General features: G+C 40.1%; 2 protein-coding genes across 5 annotated transcripts; one reads left to right on the top strand and one right to left on the bottom strand.

Annotated features, from left to right (window-relative positions):
* Positions 1-10: 10 nt before the first annotated feature.
* On the bottom strand, positions 11-18,578 carry agbl5 (AGBL carboxypeptidase 5). Of its 3 annotated transcripts, none has more exons than XM_076873698.1 (17): positions 18,462-18,578; positions 17,437-17,721; positions 17,179-17,350; positions 16,879-17,045; positions 16,568-16,745; positions 15,658-15,836; positions 12,791-13,322; positions 12,436-12,605; positions 12,054-12,189; positions 11,018-11,235; positions 10,726-10,919; positions 8,355-8,534; positions 4,782-4,924; positions 4,608-4,660; positions 4,246-4,433; positions 2,595-2,728; positions 11-409 (listed from the first exon to the last, which is right to left on the bottom strand). In XM_076873698.1, exons 2-17 carry the CDS (start codon positions 17,649-17,651, stop codon positions 359-361), a joined length of 2,910 nt encoding a protein of 969 aa, XP_076729813.1. In that variant the 5' UTR covers positions 17,652-17,721; positions 18,462-18,578; the 3' UTR covers positions 11-358. The 3 variants fall into 3 exon arrangements, with proteins under 3 accessions (XP_076729813.1, XP_004542274.2, XP_004542275.2); XM_004542217.4 differs by lacking the exon at positions 11-409 and adding an exon at positions 1,327-2,485; XM_004542218.4 differs by lacking the exons at positions 11-409; positions 8,355-8,534 and adding an exon at positions 1,327-2,485.
* Positions 556-1,294, top strand: ost4 (oligosaccharyltransferase complex subunit 4 (non-catalytic)). Of its 2 annotated transcripts, none has more exons than XM_004542215.4 (2): positions 556-693; positions 1,166-1,294. In XM_004542215.4, the coding sequence occupies exon 1, from the start codon at positions 557-559 to the stop codon at positions 668-670; it is 114 nt and encodes a 37-aa protein (XP_004542272.1). In that variant the 5' UTR covers position 556; the 3' UTR covers positions 671-693; positions 1,166-1,294. The 2 variants fall into 2 exon arrangements, with proteins under 2 accessions (XP_004542272.1, XP_004542273.1); XM_004542216.4 differs by having other exon boundaries at positions 556-702.
* Positions 18,579-19,480: the final 902 nt, after the last annotated feature.

Raw genomic sequence — 19,480 nt, 5'->3', positions numbered from 1 at the left:
ATATGAAACGTTACTTATTTTACTTAGTTCAGTTCGTGGGGGTGTTAGTAGTTAGCATGCTTAGCATCGCTAAAGCTACGTTGATTGTCCACTTAGAAATTTTACTAAAATATGATAATTTGGCGGATTATTTTGAAACTATCCGATCACTCATATCTGTTATTATCACTCTGTTGATTCACATAAAAATCCTAATATGCAAACTGCGGCAACGTGCAAAATGTCGGCACTTAATTGTAACATTACATGAAGTTGTGCATGATCTCGCTACTATTTCATTTTTTCCCAACTTTCTGTGTTAATTTGTGACATAATTGTCATGCCTTACCTTCAAGTCGCTAGTGAAAGAGAATGACATTTATTTGAAACTGGTGAAAGGTCCTGAAATGCATTCAGATATCTGCCAAAGCTGTAAAAATAAGCACAGAATATACAAAATAAACATGACTTTATTTTAACCTTTTGAAAATGCCTCTTCTCCTACTACCCACTGATGTAACACACTTTTTCTTCACCCCAGCACCTGCCTAATCTTGCCTCTGTGTCCTTTTGCAGAATGGTGACAGACGTGCAGCTGGCCATATTTGCCAACATGCTTGGCGTCTCCTTGTTCCTGCTAGTGGTGTTATACCACTACGTTGCTGTGAATAACCCCAAGAAGCAGGAGTAGAGTTGTACAGTATGACTGCAGAGGTCAGTGAGGTCAGACACTGTTTGCGTTTTTTTCTTTTAACATTGTCATTTCTGATGTTGGTCATCATAAAATAACAAATTGGACAAAAGCAGGTTCTTTCAGTTTTTCTTTTTATTGTGTTTCTATTATGTATACCCCCATGTATTAAAAAACATGACTCAAATCCATCTATAACTGTTTTATAGTATGGCAGCTTTTACATTTAGTTAGTATAATTTTGGTGCTGCCAGTGCTACATTATTCTATTATTGAAGAAAAGTCTCTTCTACAGTTTTCAGTAAGTGTCATTAATAAAGGAAAATGCACAGAAATAAAGGTTATTGGGCTACATATATAGAGTTAATTTGTTCCATCCTAGTTCATGGCTGATCACTGAGCACTACTAAAAATCTGGAGGAATAATTACAAACAAACAGGATTTTAAGGTTTAACAACTGTGAAACGACTGAGGCTTTCTTTTCCTCCCCACAGATGAGATGGATGTCAAAACCACCACCTTGATTACATCATCCCCCTCATCATCTCCTCTTTCTAAGAGGTGTAATTTCTGTTTGCACAAGGATCTTTTTTCTTTTTCTAATAAACATGTTTGAATTTGAATTTCTACAGTCTTTGAATTTTTTCACCTGCTCTGTACACATGTAAACATTTGTTATGCAACTTTAAAATACATGGAGTTTATTGCAGGTTATTTATACTTCCAAATTTAAACACAGTTTTGTTCATCACAATCTTTGCAAAAAACCCCAAAACACGAACGCTAAATGAATAAATATACACATGTACATATAAAAGGAAGAAAAGTTAAATTTAATTCAGTACAAACGGGTTACTATTTAGGTGTTCACTCCATTTGGATGCATCACGTTTCCTTCATTAACCTCACTGAGTGCATTTTGCAGCATTAACTTAACCCTCGACTTCCATAAGCCTCACACAAAGCTTGTTTTAGCTTCAGCAATTTTGGTTTCTTATACACATAATACATTATTTTAAACCTGCACGCAGGAGGATTTTATAATGTGACATTTACTTTTATGGTGAGTAGAATCACAAAAACTAAAAAAAAAAAAAAAAGGCCAAGTAGGTGAAAACCATTTTATGAACAGTATGTGCAAATCACAAAAGTGGAATAAATACACTCATCTCACATTTGTTAAACATCCACAATAGAGATAATGAGATTATAAAGTTGCTATTGTGCTTATGAGTCTAAATAAAAATCAGCCCTTCCCTGTAATTGTACAAGTGGCTGCCTAATAAAATATTTAGCAGTGCATAACAGTATTGGTCGGTATCTGAGGGGAGCAGCAAGGACCAGAAAAATGCAACTTAAATCACAAAAACAGGAAATGTGAGGTACAATTATGGTAGCTGAAATGTTCAAGGATGTTTCAAGTCTGCATTCTTGAGCAGCTGGAAAAATTTGAAAAGATTGAACCACTCCCCCAATACAGCTGCTAATGTAATGTCATAGAGCAAGGCACTTAACCTTCAGCTATTCCAGTAAAAACAAAAGCTGCTCAGTAGTTGTAACAGGTAATTCTAGGTTCTAAATGTTGCCCAAAAAGGCTAAAAACAATACGATTAAACATAAAAAAAATTTATTTATATTGCACATCATCATGCCCCAACCAATCCTCCACTGGTGACAAGCCCCTCTCACATTTTGAAGTATTCAATTGCTCAATATGATATTTTTAGGCTGTCGGTTTCCTAGGCTTCTCCACACAGGGTTACTGTCTCACACATGTTCACAGTGTCAGGCACAGTCACTGGAGTTTCCTCCGCCTTTAAAGACAACATCACACAGCCTAGTCATCTTTTAGTTATTCATATTAAATTATAGCTTCAATCTAAATGTACATTAACAACAAGAAGTGTGCACATCGGTTTTCACCTGTTGTTGTGTTCCCATGTCCTCTGCTGCACTTTCTATGATAGCACTTTCTTTGCACGTGATACTTCTGTCTGTGCTTTTCTTCATTAAAGCTTTAGAGGCCAGCTGTATGGCAGCTTCTTTCTCAGATACACCTGCAGAATGGAATAACAGAGGGAAGCAAAGAATATGTGAGATGTCCACTGTAATAAGGGAAATGGGAGTATTAAGTAAAACTTGATGGTGACATTGTGGATTTAAGGACCAGTACTTCAGAAATTGTTACATTTTAGTGGACACAAAATTATGTAGTGCAGTAATAAAATGCTCCAGCAGGAGGCAGTTTATTAAAGTCCATTTCTGAGTCTAAAGACTGCTGGGTTCCATCTGTTTATTTTTACTCTTTTCAATTCAATTTTATTTATACAGCGCCAAATCACAACAACAGTCGCCTCAAGACGCTTTATATTGTACAGTAGATTGTACAATAATAGATACAGAGAAAAACCCAACAATCATATGACCCCCTATGAGCAAGCACTTAGGCGACAGTGGGAAGGAAAAACTCCCTTTTAAGAGGAAGACTCTTGTGTCTGGTTGATGTGAATGAGAGGGGATTGCAGTGTATGGTCACAGATAGCGTGTTCCCTGGATTAAACAAGACCAGTTACACTCAGTTCAGCTCCATATTCCAAAGTTTTGAAGCTGAAATTAATCTTTATTTATGTCATGCTGGGCCTTGGCGCAGCTCTTCAGTTCACTACATCACAGAAATCAGCTCACGCCCCTTCCTTAAGCTGACTTTCTTCTGACTGGCTGCTGATTGCAAACAAAAGATCTGAGCAGCAAGTGGGTAGGGCTTTCTTGCTCAGAGCCAGAGCTATGTGCCTGGGTTGACCATCATAAATTATATATTTTTCCATTCTCATATATATATCACTCTTACATACATGGGCCTCAGAGAAAGTTTTACTTATATTTATTACAAGCATTCGGCACTGTAGCGGTAAAACATGTTGTTTAAGATGGTGGATAACCTGAGGGACTGTGTCAAGGTGTCACTAAAATAAGCATGTGTATCATTCAAAACTTGTAGCAGAGCTCAAGAATAAAAACATTAAGCTAATGTGCCTAATAGGTCCACTCTGAAGCATCACTATGCTAACATATGCTAATTACCACTAAAGTAACTTCTACATCTGCGGATCAAAGCCAGGTGGCAAACACCATAGTAATTAGAAGGGGGAAATGTATGACTGCACCAAAAACAGCTGTTGAAATATTTCACTTAAAATCAGAAATGTCCACCTCATATTAGCCAGTGTCAAAATCAGGGGGTGACTGAAGTCATTCTACCACTTGGGGATCCTGAATGTGTGTCCTTTATATGGATGTACAGATCTGAGCTTCAAAAGTGGTATCTGAAAATTCTCTGGATGTCATTCAAAGTTATCTCATTACATTTCATGCACACTGTGGTCAGATGCACAAATAAGCACAATCATGAGTTCTATGTTGTTGTTTTAGAAACGATTCTCCTTTAATATCAAGTAAAACATACTTTTATGAGATGCCTTCATGTCACTTATCCCCATTTTTAACTGATCATTGGTCAGCTCATCTCTGTAATCTATGTCATAAACAGCCCAGAGCAACAAGCAGGTGTACATGCCTGACAATGACAGGTGTCTGTGGAGGCCAGGTCTGAGCAGCTTCCACACCTTCATGGTAGCAGACACCTCTTTACCTCCTGGTGGGTTATTGCTAGATGGAGATGCTTTATTGTTGTGTTTGGGAGGTGCGTCAGTCGACCCCATCCTTCGGATGGGAATGCGGCTGACGTGGGGCTGCAGCTCACACCTGGGCAGGCGACAGAGAGGTTAACATTTTCGCTATTCAAGAAAGAAAATATCAGCATGAAGAAGGGGTTTCCAGTGTGGTTTTCATTTCATTTTTCAGATCCCAGCCTTTGTTGACTGTTTTGGATTCAAATTATTACAATGCAAAATAAAAAAGAAAAAAGATAGGGCTTACTTGCTAAATTTGATGGAGGAAAGGATGTGTTCAGGCCCCTGGTCTTTAGCAGTCTGTGACACATGGAGACATTACAACAACACATCATAGTCTAAGTGTATATTAATACGGGACAAAGTGTTAATAATGGAAATGTGAATTTGCTCAGTGAGTGAGCCAGCAAGGTAACCTAACCTCTCTACCAGCTTCTGTGGGAGGATGAGTGATTGTAAGAGTTCGGCACCCTCTCCCTATGTGCCCAGGACGTACAGGTAGAGGCATTCTGGACCAGACCGCAGAACTGGGTCCACCAGTCTCAAGGTCCGGGCAGCTAATGCCTGTCAACCACATGAAGACACATAAATAAACAGAACAAAGAGAAGAAAGGAGAAACAAAGAGTGGAAGATGAAACACTAAGTATCTGATTTATAAAACTTAAGATTTAAGCCATTTAGTGTGTGTATGTTTAAAGTATCACAATTATGCTGGCAAAAACCAAATATGTTGAAATAACTGAATGTCCTGTAATATCTCATAATCTACATATACTCCTAACTAAGTTTAAGTGGTGAGAGTTTTGGTGTTGATCTTTTCCTTGACGTGAAAGTTGAAAAATAAAGATCACAATCAGAGTCAAAAGAGAGCAAAAGGACCCACACTCTGTAGCTGCTTGACAAACGGATAGTTTTTATTCCAGAGGTTAAACAGAGAGGCGCTAAAAGACAGCGGCACATTCAAGAAAGGTGACAATTGTAGAGACGTTACAAGGACAAACACATAACTGTAGTCTGGTATAGAAGGTTAGCACCACATTGAAGGAAACGGCACAATTCTCATAAGGAGTATAAAGCCGAAAGACCTACTGAGAATGTGACTATGCATACAGTGTTTTCACCTAAAGCTGAGTTCGTCATTTTCAATGAAGACGTAGACGCTTTAAGGCTGAAACAACTGGGACACAGAACATCATAGCTCACAGTGAGAAAGCAGGAAAAAAACAACAACTACAGAACACTCCTTCACCATTTAGCAGGGCACTGATCTAAACTGATAGATCGTAACTCCACTGAGCTGAGGCTACACTAAAACCTTTAGTACAGTAATATTAGATGAGACTACTGTCCAGTAAGCACAAGACAACCATCAGATTTGCAGGGTTTTCTGAGCTTCTCTAACTTAAGAGAGCTGACATTTGAAGCTAATGCCGTGTTCAGACTATACAATACCAGGCTGGTCAGATCTGAGTCACGTAAAGCATCGATTGGAGGTTGGGAACAAAAATGAGAGTAACGCATGCCAATAGGGTGTCATGATAGACAAAAAAAAAGCTATGTGCCAACAAAAGGGCTAGCATATAAGGTAGGTGTACTATTGCATACATTACAAAAGAGAGAATGATGTTCCAGTATAGTTAGGAAGAAGTGTGAGAAGCAGTAACACAAGATAGCCAGCGTCATAGACACTCCTTTGTTTGCTGTTCTGTTGACACTCTTATTTAAAATCAACTGTACCTCCAATGATATCACACTGATTGTGAAAGAAGAGATGAACAAGATTTTATAACTCTTAACCACCTGACACATCGACCACTGCGACAGACTGAAGTATCATGTAGTCTGAGCCCAGCGTGAGTATTAAGGACTGTTTCTACAAGAGCTTTTTATTTGGCTTAACAACGCTTGAATTCGCAAGAAATTTATGTTGTGAGATCACTGCAACTTAGGCAAGTCACACTGAATATGAAAGACAGATGAAGAAGAAGGATATATACCCTATAAGATCACAATAGGAGCAGGACCTTCAAAACCTACTGCTTACAACAAAGCAAGGCACAGCTTAACTACAATGTGTAACAGCACTGGATCAGACAGTAGCTACAGTGAGCAAAGGCCAGATATTCTGAAAGCTATTTTGATCCCTTAATGGTCTGGTTTGTTTGCTCCTTCTAAAAAAGAAGAAAAAATAAATAAATAATAATTCACTTCTGCATGTTCAGTGCAACATAAACGGCCGGTCCTAAAACACAGACCATCATCAAGTACTTGGATAACAGCACGCAAAAAACGAATTACAGACAAGTTACTATAATTCCACAATAGATGAGTAAAATCTTAGACAACATGGCAGCTTCTCATGACTGCTTACCACAAGATATATTAACTCCGTCGACAGCCTACTACACACCTGCCACGATCGATTTACACAAGGAACATGTCTATCTGCTTGAACAAATTAGGATAAATATTATCTTCATCGGTTTAAGGAAACATATAATACATAAACAAACAAAAAGTCTTCACCATATTTACACCAGACCAGTTAGTGTCATATTAAAAAAACAATAAACACCTGCCAGTCAAACTGGTTATAAGCTAAACTCATTCTTTTCATATAATACTACTTGCTGGCAAATAGCCCCACAAATCAACCGTAGTTATCCCAAAGCAGCTACAAGATTGCAAAATCCATAATGAGGTCTCCACACAGGAAGTGAGTGACATGGTGACCAAAGTCAACGATAATCAGAGAAATTGTAGCTATCACCAATGAGAGGGAAGGATGCTGTTTACTGATGTATGAGGATGGTAAATGCCAATGAATGAGCCGCACAACGTTTCCTGTGTGGGTGCCCCTTAAGGACTTAAGCTAATGAGGGTACACAGTTTCTGGCAGTAGGCTATGCTGTGATTATAACGTCATGACCAATGTTGGTCCGACATTGGAATGATGCAGGTTTTTGTTTTTATTTATTTTTAATGGTATTTAGATAATGAAAAACTGACTTGTGTACAAAAATCTAAAAGCAAACCTTTGAATGTCACTTTGAATCATAAGAAATTAAAAAAAGAAATTTAAATGTTTAGCCTCAAATGACAGTATAATGTGATCGACTTGTGACATCGTTTTACAAATCAACATTAAAGTGAAACCCAAAGACAACAGAACAGATCAGAGGGTGCTTTGGAAGGCTTTTAAAGAAAATAAAGTCTGACTGTGTTCAGTCTATAAAAATATGTCTCAAAAGTCAAATAAAACCAATAAATAATTCAAACATTAAACGCATCACAAAAGCAACTGTGCGAATAAAGAAGAAAATCTCCCGGCTACTTTCAAATGGTGAGCAGAGTAACGTGGTAATTAGCTTTAGCTTATTATTGTATACAGAAAAAGCTTCGTCTGGATCCATATTATAATATTATGATGTCTACGGATAACATCTACTGTGTGCTCTGAACGTCTTATAGGACAGCAGATATTAGGTACCCAAGCAAATATCCCCATTTACTAACCAGTCTGCTATGTTTATCAAAGAGCCAGAGGACAGTGCGGCAACCAGCACTTGATTCAAGGTCGGTGAGAAAAAGCATTTCAGTCATAGCTGAGATCTGAGGAACACATTCGCTCTCAAGTGAAAGTGTTATTTACCTTAAGGTGCTAAAACTGTAGACATGTAATTACTGTGCAGAAAGAAAAAAAATTATTTACTAGCACCAGTGATGTTTTGCACGCACGCTTTGACCTACATGGACTACCAGGCTGGTTTCTGAAAAGACAATCTCACTCAATCATCTCGCACAAGGACATGTGCCCAGTGTTTCATGGTTTAAGTCAGATTCAGTCCGGGGTGGGCCCAGTTGGACTGCTGGCGGCCGGCGGTAAGCTCTGAAGGAGCAGGGGACTCAGTTTGGAGAGCAGCCCAGGGCGGGGCAGGGCCTGCAGGGATGGGAGCAAGGTGGAGAGGCTGGGAGGCTGGAGGGAGTACAGACCTGTCATACTGACGGAGGCCGGGAGGGGACAGGAGCCTGCTGCACACACTGAGGAAGATGAGGAGGACGAGGAGGAAGGGGGTGAGAGTGGGGGACGAGCGGGTGTGTGGCTGTTGCTGGGAGACCGGAGGATGAAGCGGTGGTGATGGGGGGGGCGTCTCTTCTCCTGGGGCTTAGTGTCTACAGAGAGGGAGACACATACACCTGCTCAGAGACGTGCAGGGACCGTAGGGATACACAAAGTGGCTGAAACTACCCTGCATGCACTGAGAACAAAGTCATTACAGGTAACGCAAAGTAAATGCAAAAAAACTCATGAAAGCAAACTGAAATTCTTTTGGTACACAGGGTTTCTGCCAGGAAAGAGAAAAGGAAGACAATCGCTATATCTTTTTTCACACTTCCAGCATGAAGAGAAAGTAAAAAGCATGTAGGTGCGATATAACCAAAATCTCATATCCCGATATAAGACCTTTATCGTCCCGACAACGATATATGTCACAAAAATTTTACATTTTCTGTAAATTCTGTAGTACAGTTTTCTGGTCCGTGTCAGACTTTTCATAACCAAACCATGTCCATGCTACAGAGGTAGCCCCTCGTTTAGGAATAAGGTCCTCGATTTGTTTTGACTGGTCCTTCTGTTTGTCATCATTTCAGTTTATTTTGAAAAATCTCAACAGATCTTCAGCTTTATTGTGAAAGGTTAATGTGGAAAAATAAACAAGCAGACAGCGGAGCCACAAGCTGGGTTTACCGTCATTGCCGCTAACGACAACGCATAAAAAAAGTTGCTTATCCATCTGTAGTGTGGTTATTTTAAATGTAAGAGAAAGAGGGAACGTAAAGAAATTAATATAGCCACTACAGTGACCATCAAAACGATGAAAAAACATTGCCGTAAACAGTTTATTTTGTGACACCACGAAACAAACGATAGCGTAAAATGAAATGATAGATGTTTTTATATCGTCATCCGATATATATCATTATATTGAACAGACCTAAAAGCATGCATGCATATACAAGCTGGAGAACACCAAAACATATTCAACTCTATTGAAATAAAGTGATGAAGGATATATCTTACAGTGATTAATGGACCGAAATGGATGAATATGAGCAGAGTAAGTAAAACAGAATAAAGTCATAACATTTGCCAGGTTCTTTAATGCCCTTTAATAATTGTGGATCTCCTTTTTCTCAGAGACAAAAATCAGGTAAAAAACAAAAAAATGTAATTCTTTGTTTTTACATTCATCAGGTCCCAATCAGCCCAAATAGCAAGGAGAAATTAAAAATACATGCCACGAAAGAGTTGGGGTCTTAGGAGGTTAAAAATGTAATTAACTTATAATTGTTAAATTGTTTATCTGATGCCTTTATCTGCCAACTTTATTTTCATATTCTTCTATCTGAAACAACAGGAAAGCGGTTAAAAAGATTTTTTTTCTGTCTCTGATGATTGCTGCACCCAACCATGTAGCACAGGGGTGGGCAACTCCAGGCCTCGAGGGCCGGTGTCCTGCAGGTTTTAGATGTGTCCTTGATCCAACACAGCTGATTTAAATGGCTAAATGACCTCCTCAACATGTCTTTAGGTTCTCCAGAGGCCTGGTAATGAACTAATCATTTGATTCAGGTGTGCTGACCCAGGGTGAGATCTAAAACCTGCAGGACACCGGCCCTCGGGGCCTGGAGTTGCCCACCCCTGATGTAGCAGAATACAGGCATTGTGAGGAGCCAAAAAAGTAGTGATGCTTATCACGTCCAATATAGCGGACAGCTCGACATGCCCATGATGTCACGTGCAAACCCTTTATACACTGGTGGAAACCCTGGTACATGTGTTATTGAGACAGGGACGCGTGTCTATTCTGCACTCATCATATTTCTTTAAAAGGAGAAAAGAAACTTGATAACTCTAACTAACTCTAAACATCATGTTAGAATACTGTATTATCCATACTGTGAGAAAAATTTCTTTAGGGTAAGGACACAGCAGCAGGAAAAGGGGTCATGCAAAGGTCATGCGGGGGTAATGTGGGGGATGTTACAGGTCGTTAACATCCAGGACACCAAGCTCATCCCAAACCTTGCTGCCAGTTTCACGTCACGCGCAGCAAACCAGAAACTAACATTCACGCAGACAATAACACATCAGCCAGCCTTTCTGAACAGCTCCAACAGCAACGAACAAGAGGTTGAAGAAAAGGAAAGAGAAGAAAATGAGAAAGAGAGAGACCACAAGAGAGGATTTGTGATACAAAGAGAGAGAGAGAGGACCACTAAAGGAGATGTGACTTAAGAAAAAAAAAAAAAAAAAAAAAGGCAGCCACAGCACAGGCAGATAGTTGGGAATTCAACTTACCTCTGACTGGCCCGAGTGTTTTGTTGCCTCCACGTCCGCTGCTGTTGTGCTGTGTATGAGTTCGGGGTGGGGGGCACCCGAAAGTAAAACTTGGGGAATTGTGCATCTTCGGCGAGGGTGTTTGGCTGCTGCTACTTTGGCTGTTGCAGCGGACACGGCTGAAGGTATTCTCCGATGCAGATCCAGACAGACAGCTAGTAGGAAAATGAAGAAATCACAGAAATCCATGACCCAGCTGTTATCTTTGGACAAACTAAAGGCATCCAAGTTAAAAAAATGTGTGGGAACTCACTTGTTAAAGCTCTTTGGTGGTGACACCTTGCTGCCATTGTGGTGTATTCGTGGGGGAGGGTTGGCATGGATGTGAGTGTTCAGTCCTTTGGTGTTGCGGACGTGCTTGAGGATCCAGGCTCGCAGATTTGTCAGACAGGTGTGCTCAGAAAGCACCAGTCGCGGCCAAGGGTTACACTCTGCCATGTCCAGGGCAGAGATCGCCACAGCACGCCCCACCTGATGGCATCACCCAAATTTATTTCAGAACTGATATAGATGGGCACACTTTGTTTACATAAATTGCCAAATTTCTTTAACATGTCAGGGTAGGTGTACAGTACTGTCTTGAGACACATCTCATTTCTTTATATTTTGTAGAAAAATGGGAAACAGGTGCAATGATTTATTAAAATGTGCAAATATAGATCCGGGTTCTGGGGAGGCCAGTCAATGACTGACAGTGTTCCACTGTGTTTTTCTGTCCAGATATGTTTTTCCTACACTTTCCAGATGGTATTGATTTAGGTCATAGATTTAGGTTCTATTTGTTGGAGGAGGAGGGTCGGTGCATACAAGTGCTTTATCGGTCATTAGCAACATAGTTTCTCTTTCTAAATATTTGATTTGCCAAATACTTTGTAACAACATCTAAGTAATATAATCTGCTCTCTAGTGAGTCTTTCATCCTGCCGAATAACTAACTCCATTGTCTTGATGTCAAGGTAACCCTCGTTTTGCTCTATAGCTTCAGTGAGCTCATCACATGTGTCTTAACCGGTTCCACATACAGTATGCTGCAGGCTGTGGTTAGTGTGCTTTCAAAATAAGAGCAAGTAGGCCTTGTCTTTGAGATGTTGCTCTCACTAATCAATAAAAAAAATGAAAATAGAAAATTCTAATGTGAGGTGACAAGTATGCTTGAAGGGGATGGTAATACACTTGGACATACCTCCCAAGTAAAGTCTATGGGTGGGAAATAATTCAAAGAAAAGTGGAGCATAATATGATATGATATGATATGATATGCATGTGTGTGTTATATATGCGCTTCCTACCTGCTCAAATATTTCTGGAGTGTATTTTGGAGGGAAGGATGGAGGTGGAGGGGGGGTAGCTCTTCCGTTGTCATGGCAGGCAGGTGGGATTGTATTCATGGTTTTTCCTGTGTTATAGTTGCACTCCAGAGTGTAACTGGTCGGTACCCAGTTGCAGAAGCAAGATAAAATATAAAATTACAACACAAAAGCATTACTGTGTTTCCAAGGCTTTTTGCAACTTAATTTGTACTGGGCCCACAAAATCTGCACTTGGTCATTATGGCTAATTCGAAACTGAGTAAAAATTCTGGAAATCACACTTTAAACACCTGAAAAATGACTACATAAACTTCCTACACCGAACACAGATTGCAGCAATGTCATAAATCTAATGTCTGACCTGTGAAGCAGCCCTATTGCCTTGTGAATGGCAACCCGACCGCTGCCTTCTTTAGATTGGCCATCTCTCTTGTCTCGTGCGTACATGTTTTTCTCAGAGAAGTTACAGCCCAGAAAATCAAAGTGGGCAGAATTCACAGCGATCAGCCTTGGATACAGCATGTTCTCGACCTGCGGCAAGAAAATCACAGCAATTCAGACACACGTGACAGAAAGTATTACAAATGTAATGTAGAAAATGTTTTTCTAAAAAAAAAAAAATTTCAATGAAAGAAAAGTAAAAAACAAATTTGAATGTTATTTGACAATTTTGCAAAAGTACTGCAAAGTAATGGATAAAATGCATTCATTATTACCTGCTGGCTCTCATCAGGAAGGCTATTTCCATACATGAAACACCCACGTTTAGACGCGTGCCCATGCAAGTCGACATAATATGCCACACCCCCCTCCTGTGGTGGCACCGACTCCTGTTCCTCCACCTGTGGTACTGCTAAATCTCCAGCACCTGGAACTACAGTCTCTGTGGAGCTCGATGAGCTGTTCTGATCTCCCTTCTCCGCCTCTGAGGTAGCCCAGGCGTTTTCCTCCATCATCATGGGGACCTCTGGCTGCGCAGGATTTGCATCTTTCTCAGCGTTCCGTTGGTTTAAGGTGACTTCGAGGGCAGTGAGGGGAGGTGCTTCATGCTGATTTGCAGGTTTTGTTTTAGCAGCTGGGGGCTCTGTATGGGTGGGGCCGTTAGAACGAGTGCTTGGCTGTGTTTTGTGCAAGCGGTTGTGTGTGTGGTGGTAGAGCAACAGTGTTTTGGCTGCATAGATGGACGGGTGTAACTCGGGGCTGGGGTTCAAGTATTGTCTATTCAGGTTCACACCCCTGGAATCCGTCCTTTAAAAAAAAAAGAGAAAGTAAAGAATCTTTTATTGTCGACAAGTCTAAACCCAGCAGAGAGTATTTTGTACACTTCACCTCTGCTATATTTAACATGTGAGCTATTTTATACATTATTACACGGTGATGTTTAGATTGTACAGAGGAACACAGGTCTGGGAATCAAAAGAAGAGGCAGCATACCACTAACATGCCAAGAAAGCAGCGTCACCATTTACTGACACCTCAGTGCATCATTCTCTGAGACACAGGGACATCTGGTAAAAAGGTCACCACATCTCACCTCTGCTGGCTCTTCTAACCTCCTTATGACTAGTAGCAGTGATGAGCCTAAACTAAACTCAGCTGTGGTCGACTTTCCCTTCCAGTTTGATTTCCAGAATCTTATCATTTGTACCAAATGCAGTTTCCATAACCAGAATAGAGCCAGGGTTTCCATCACTGTATTTTAAGTTGTCACATCTTGAAAGATATTGCTTTTTTATTTATTTAACGCAAGCAATTTATCGTCTGTACACAATAATTAAACATAAAACCTCAAAACTGAAAAAAGTTAAAATATTAAAGAAGAACCAGGCTAAAACCAGATTATGACTTAATGATATTTTACTCTGTCTTCCTGTGTCCACTAGGTCTACCATGATTTGGTGCTCTCTCATTGGTGTAGTCTAAATTATTGCTGGGAATGTGAAAAAAACTCTCCAGTGTCTCTTATTCTCTCACCCCTGTGTCAGCATATACATATCTTCACAGTGTTACAGCAGATAGCAGGTGGGCAGCTTTCCATTAACTGAGTGCAAATGCGCCTGCATTAAATTGCACGAGTAGGGAATAATTTCTGAGTAGGTCGTAGTCACTGGGCTTTTTTCCCCCTGAGTGATAACTGCATAGGGCTTGAAGAAACCTAATTTTTCCAGCTGGATTTCTTGATTTCTCCTAAAACGAGCAGGTTCATTGGCCACACACATGCATAAATTAGTTCTTATATAAGTTTTATGCACATGTTAGCAGAGACATTCAGTTGATATTGACAATGAATGTTGTGAAGTAGGGCTGCACGATTTTGCATAAAATGAGAATCACGATTTTTTGGCTTAGAATTGAGATCACGATTCTCTCACGATTTTCTTTTCCAGTATAAATATTTATTGCACTTATTAACTGCACATCAACTTCGTAACAGTTGAGACCGAACATAAAAACAATAAATAAACATAAAAACAACAAATGTCTCACGTTTTGTTGTTGCCGCAAAATGTTGTACTGCTTGAAATTCCGTCTCCATCGTTGCTCGACGCTGCGTGTATAGAGCAGGTAGTGCAACAATAGAAAAATAGTTGCGGGACAGCACTGTGTAGCGTTTGTCTAGGGTGTTGATCATTTTCCTAAATCCCTCGTTTTGCACAGTGTTGATGGGAGCCATATCTTTGGTCAGGTGATAAGTGATAGCCTCCGTAATTTCTTTGTGCCTGCGGAAGTTCGACAGGTATAGGAAAGTGCTGTATAAGGTTCCCGTTATTGGTGTTTGGGTGGTTGACCGGGACGGATTTTCTCCTGTCACTTTCTCGTCATCCCTGACGTGCTCTCCGTTGTTTTTCCCCCTGATAATTTTAGCATCACACGGCACAGCTTCTATATCACGTGGTATAAGGCTCCGCCCTTGTCATTTGTTGAGCAGGAAGAGTGAGCGCTTGTTTTCATGCAGATTACGTCCCGGATCAAAATGCGGTACAATCGTGGTTGTCGTTTTAATCGTTGTCATTTGGAAATGAGATCGCACATAAGTATGAATCGAGATCGCGATTTTCTAACGATTAATCGTGCAGCCCTATTGTGAAGGCAAAGTAAGAGGAAGATATGCACATAGTAATACAAAAACTAATGGTCATTGTAAAAATTCAGACACATTTGCACTGTAGCATCAGGTGCCATATCCCCATTGGTTGCCTGGTCTTCAGACAAACTTTCCATTCAAATCAAAATTTCATTAGGAAGCCAAAAAACAAAGATTTTGAACACACAGAATGCTTATTTTTAATAGGATATATCCATTGTATTTGCAGTACATATGGGTCTACAGTTGTAAGACTTCCTATGCAGAAACACAGAGCTAATCATCTTATACTAGCAACTGTTAACTGCTGTGTAGCCTTTTAACAGGCTCAACATCAAACCAACTTGCTTTGTGACAATAATGAAAGAACATTGTAGCACAACAATACATTGTAGCACATTTCCAGACTATAATTGTGGTACACACTACTCACATTATTATTGAGAGGAAACGCTCTCATGTCTCATTTAAGGATGTGGATGAATGTGAAACTCTTACCTGTAGTGTCCACGGACAACCCCGTCTGGGTTCAGCATGGGAATGAGCTTGAACACAAACATGTTGCGCAGCGCATGTGCACGTGGGTCATCTCTTCTCAGGATGAAGTTGAGGAAACCGTTAAACACAAATGATGAGGGAGTCTCCCCAGGGTGCACCCGACTGCTGAGAAAAAACACCTGGGAACACACACAGACACGCAAATACCAAGAGTGAACGTTCCTGTTTAAGGTCAGAGTCTTATAAATTATCATTAAAGGTCCCAATCTACAAAACACTGGAAGTGATTCACAGCCATGTGGCAACTGGAGATCACAGAAAGTCAAGGATATTCAGCGACTTTAAGAATACCAATAATTGACATTTGTACTGGTAGTAAATACATTAGGGGTTTACCTAGGCAGCCAAAACCTGGAATTTCTGCAAGTGAACAGTCTTCAGCTTAAAAGTAATGCACAATGAGCAACTCACTTCCAGTGTGGATGCAGCTTAACAAAAAGCCAGTTAAGTTTAAATTAAAATGATCATTTCTTTACTTGTGGTAAAACAGTCCTTTCTAAGGTGGGAAAATTGCTGCTGACAATCCACATTATTACATTTAGCATCTATATTAGCAGCATGCTATAACTCGCTACATCAGACTCACCGAGGAAGAAACAAGCAGCTATGGGTTGATTATGTGCGAATGTACTAGTTTACTCTTTTCTTCATGGGGGGAGGCTAACTGCTTGGAGGCGGTCTAGGTGCCCGGTTTCGGAAGAATGTGCATTGTGACTTTGCTTCACAGATCATACTTTACACACGGGAATGTATTTAAAAAAAATCTCATAATGGTCTAAAACTAACTTTCATAATAGGGGACCTTTACAGAATAGTGATTGTTTTGTTTTTGTGTATGATTAAATGATACCCTTTTGCCAGGGAAGCGGTGTGGTCTTGGAGTGTTGGTGTCAGGAAACAGCTTGGGCAGACGGGCTTCCCGTTCATCCTGCATCCCGCTGCAGTTGGTCACAGTGAGAAGGTCCACCCTATTGCCATCTAGAGAGTGGCATAGCAACTCCCTATGATAATACACAGTGCCTGGAGTACTAAGCAGTGGGAGCAGTGCAGGAAAGAGTTTAAGGAAAAAAAATGTTAGAGAACTGTACACATTTAAGGTACTTTGACAAAGAAAAGATTCCAAATTTGTGTGTACATAGTTGTGTCTTTTGTGCGCTTTACCTGGTCGGACTGAGCTGAGCAGCCCTGGGGTAGCTCTGATCCAACTGCTGCAGCATCTCCTGGCACTCTGTGTAAGAGAATGGGTAGCAGAAGGAGAAATAGGTGGTAGCCCCTCTCACCTCCAATAGCCGGTGAGTGAATGAAAGGATGAACTGGTTATCTACAATCTGAAAAGCAGCAGAAGAAAAGAAGAAGAATGATATTTATAGATGGATAATAATAGCCTGACAGGCAGTACTCTGCCTCACAGAGTCCTGTTGCCCACATCCTCTCTGACAGGCTCAGAGAGTGAATATCTACCTCAGATGTTGGTCTGTCTCGTATCCTTTCCCAGCGGATTTTGCCCGGTAAAGTGCGTACGAGAGGAGCCATGCCTTGGCTGTAGAGTTTCCTCTGATTGTTCATGTTCATCACATTGATCTTCAGTAACTTCCCAGGTGCTGCCCCCTTCACACTGAAGTAAAACCATGATCTGAAAAACCACAACATGATACGGGATACTTTAAGTCATCTAATGTGGTAAAGTTGGTGTGGCACGAAAAATTAAATTTTGGTTACCTGTTTCCGTTCTCGTGCTCTGTGCCGGCACAGTCTGGCTGCGTCCACACATTGAACTCATAATCAGGGGTGAGGCTTGACCCAGAGGAGGAGCTTCCACTAGAAGGTGTGTCAGAAGAAAGGCTGGAGTTGCCCTTCTCCACCTTCTCCACACGTGCCAGGTTCCCTGAGTCAAACTTGGAGCTAAACACAATATTCCCAAAGCGAGCCTCCATGGCTCTGAACTCTGGCCTCTTTCACTTTTCTTTTCTGTGAAGTGCCCGTCAGAGTTCTGACACAGATCACCTGTCATGAAATTAGGGTTACAAAAATATGTTAACACTGGGCAAAAACATAAAAGGGAAAGGAGGTATAACCGGCTACAACAGGGGTTTTATGTATATGTAACGTATTTCTCAAAAACATAATAAACAAAGAATTTTATACAGATGTAATATACCATAATACTAGTTTTTGATTGTAAGACTAAACAGCGACATCTCGAGGCCATTACAGAAACTACAACGATGGCCACAACCAACAACACAAAACATTTTCTACAATTACAAGCTTTATACGTGTAGCCATTGCTGTACATTGGTTGCTTACTGTTTCCTTATCATTAACAAAAACGCGAGTGAAAGTCTCTCCAACAAGATGAAATAACGTTTCAGTGTATCAACAACAAGCAATAACAACAACAGCTGACCGAGAAATCGAGGGCAGCGTAAAAAGGGGGAGTGAACTAACGGCTGCAAGCATTACAGTCGGTTCATAAAAAGATTTCACATGATTTAAGGCAAATTAGCAACCGCTAGCTAAAATCGATTACACAGCTAATAGCCAGTGTCCTTCCTTTATTAATGTTCCACACAGCTAGCATACCTTTCTAAGCTACGGAGGCTAACTTAGCAACGGAACTAGCAGTCATTGCTCTGAAGGAATCTGTTTTTTTTTTAATTATTCTACGTTTTTGGTCCACACACTACCTCGACACCTAATCTGCATCAGCGTCTTTATGTGAAAATATAAAATGTCAATTTTACCAGCCTATTTTCGATCGATGTCCATTTTTGTTTCACCGTCCTTCTCAACCCTCAATTCATAGCTCTGTATGCTGCGTTCAGGGTTCTCTGGAGAACTGACACTGCCTGGAAATTTCCTTGTGTCTTAGCCTAACAAATTGCAGGCGAAACGTTTTAAAGTCATTCTGTGCATTTGGTCTGCTTATTACAGTGGACATGCAAAAATATAATCAAAATATAAGTAGATTTATCTTAAAAAAAAACAGCAATTAAAGTTACCAACTTTGTTGTTCTTTTCCTTATGAAACAGCGCAATAAAGAAACGTAATCTTAGTGTAGGCTTACTTTATTTAAAGGTCTCACGCATTATTTGGCTGTAGCATTGCAGTGACATTATGCACCCAGAATATCTCAAACCTGAAAGGCCTGTTCTACAAAGCAGACCTGGGGTTAATGGTCACCACCTCCTTACCTCATATGTGTGTGTGTGTGGGGGGGGAGCTACAAAAAGTCTGAATAGTGCTTATTAATATATGATGGGGTCTAATTAGGATTTTGTAGGTAAGGAGAAGAAATTTTAAATTTAATTTTGGATTTAACAGGGAGCAAATGGAGAGAAGTCAGTATAGGAGAAATATGTCTTTCTTGTCCCTGTCAGAGCTCTCGCTGTAGTGTTTTGTACTACCGGGAGGCTTTTGGGGCTTTTTAGAGCAACCTTATAATAATGAAGCACACTAACTAACAATTAATTCATTAATTCAGACTTATTGCATAAGTTATATGCATAGTTAAACACTTAATGGTATTCAAAGCAACGAGCTTCGTTTGAAATAAAGTAATATTTTTATGTAATACCACAGGTAATAGACAAATATTTTGCTTATATTTAAATATCAAATTCAAACATTTTATATTGATCCTTTAATTGTTTATTTGTTTATTTATTTATTTATTTTTTAACAAAAAAAATTGTTGCAGCCAGGGGTAATAAAATGGATTCTCTTAGGCTGTTTTTATTTATAACAGCCTTCTTTTCCACT

This window comes from Maylandia zebra, linkage group LG15 (genome assembly GCF_041146795.1).
Source record: "Maylandia zebra isolate NMK-2024a linkage group LG15, Mzebra_GT3a, whole genome shotgun sequence".
Lineage (NCBI taxonomy): Eukaryota > Metazoa > Chordata > Actinopteri > Cichliformes > Cichlidae > Maylandia > Maylandia zebra.
The sequence above is the reverse complement of the archived record's forward strand: the minus strand, read 5'-3'. Positions and strand labels throughout refer to the sequence as shown.

What these genes read in the sequence shown, in the direction of transcription:
- agbl5 (XM_004542217.4), bottom strand. Translation starts at nt 17,651, where the DNA reads ATGGAGGCTCGCTTTGGGAATATTGTGTTTAGCTCCAAGTTTGACTCA. An exon ending in GAGCACGAGAACGGAAACAG is followed by an intron (nt 17,351 to 17,436) that starts GTAACCAAAATT and finishes GTGGTTTTTCAG; the next exon opens with ATCATGGTTTTACTTCAGTG. An exon ending in GTTGTCCGTGGACACTACAG is followed by an intron (nt 13,323 to 15,657) that starts GTAAGAGTTTCA and finishes TTTTTTTTAAAG; the next exon opens with GACGGATTCCAGGGGTGTGA.
- ost4 (XM_004542215.4), top strand. Translation starts at nt 557, where the DNA reads ATGGTGACAGACGTGCAGCTGGCCATATTTGCCAACATGCTTGGCGTC.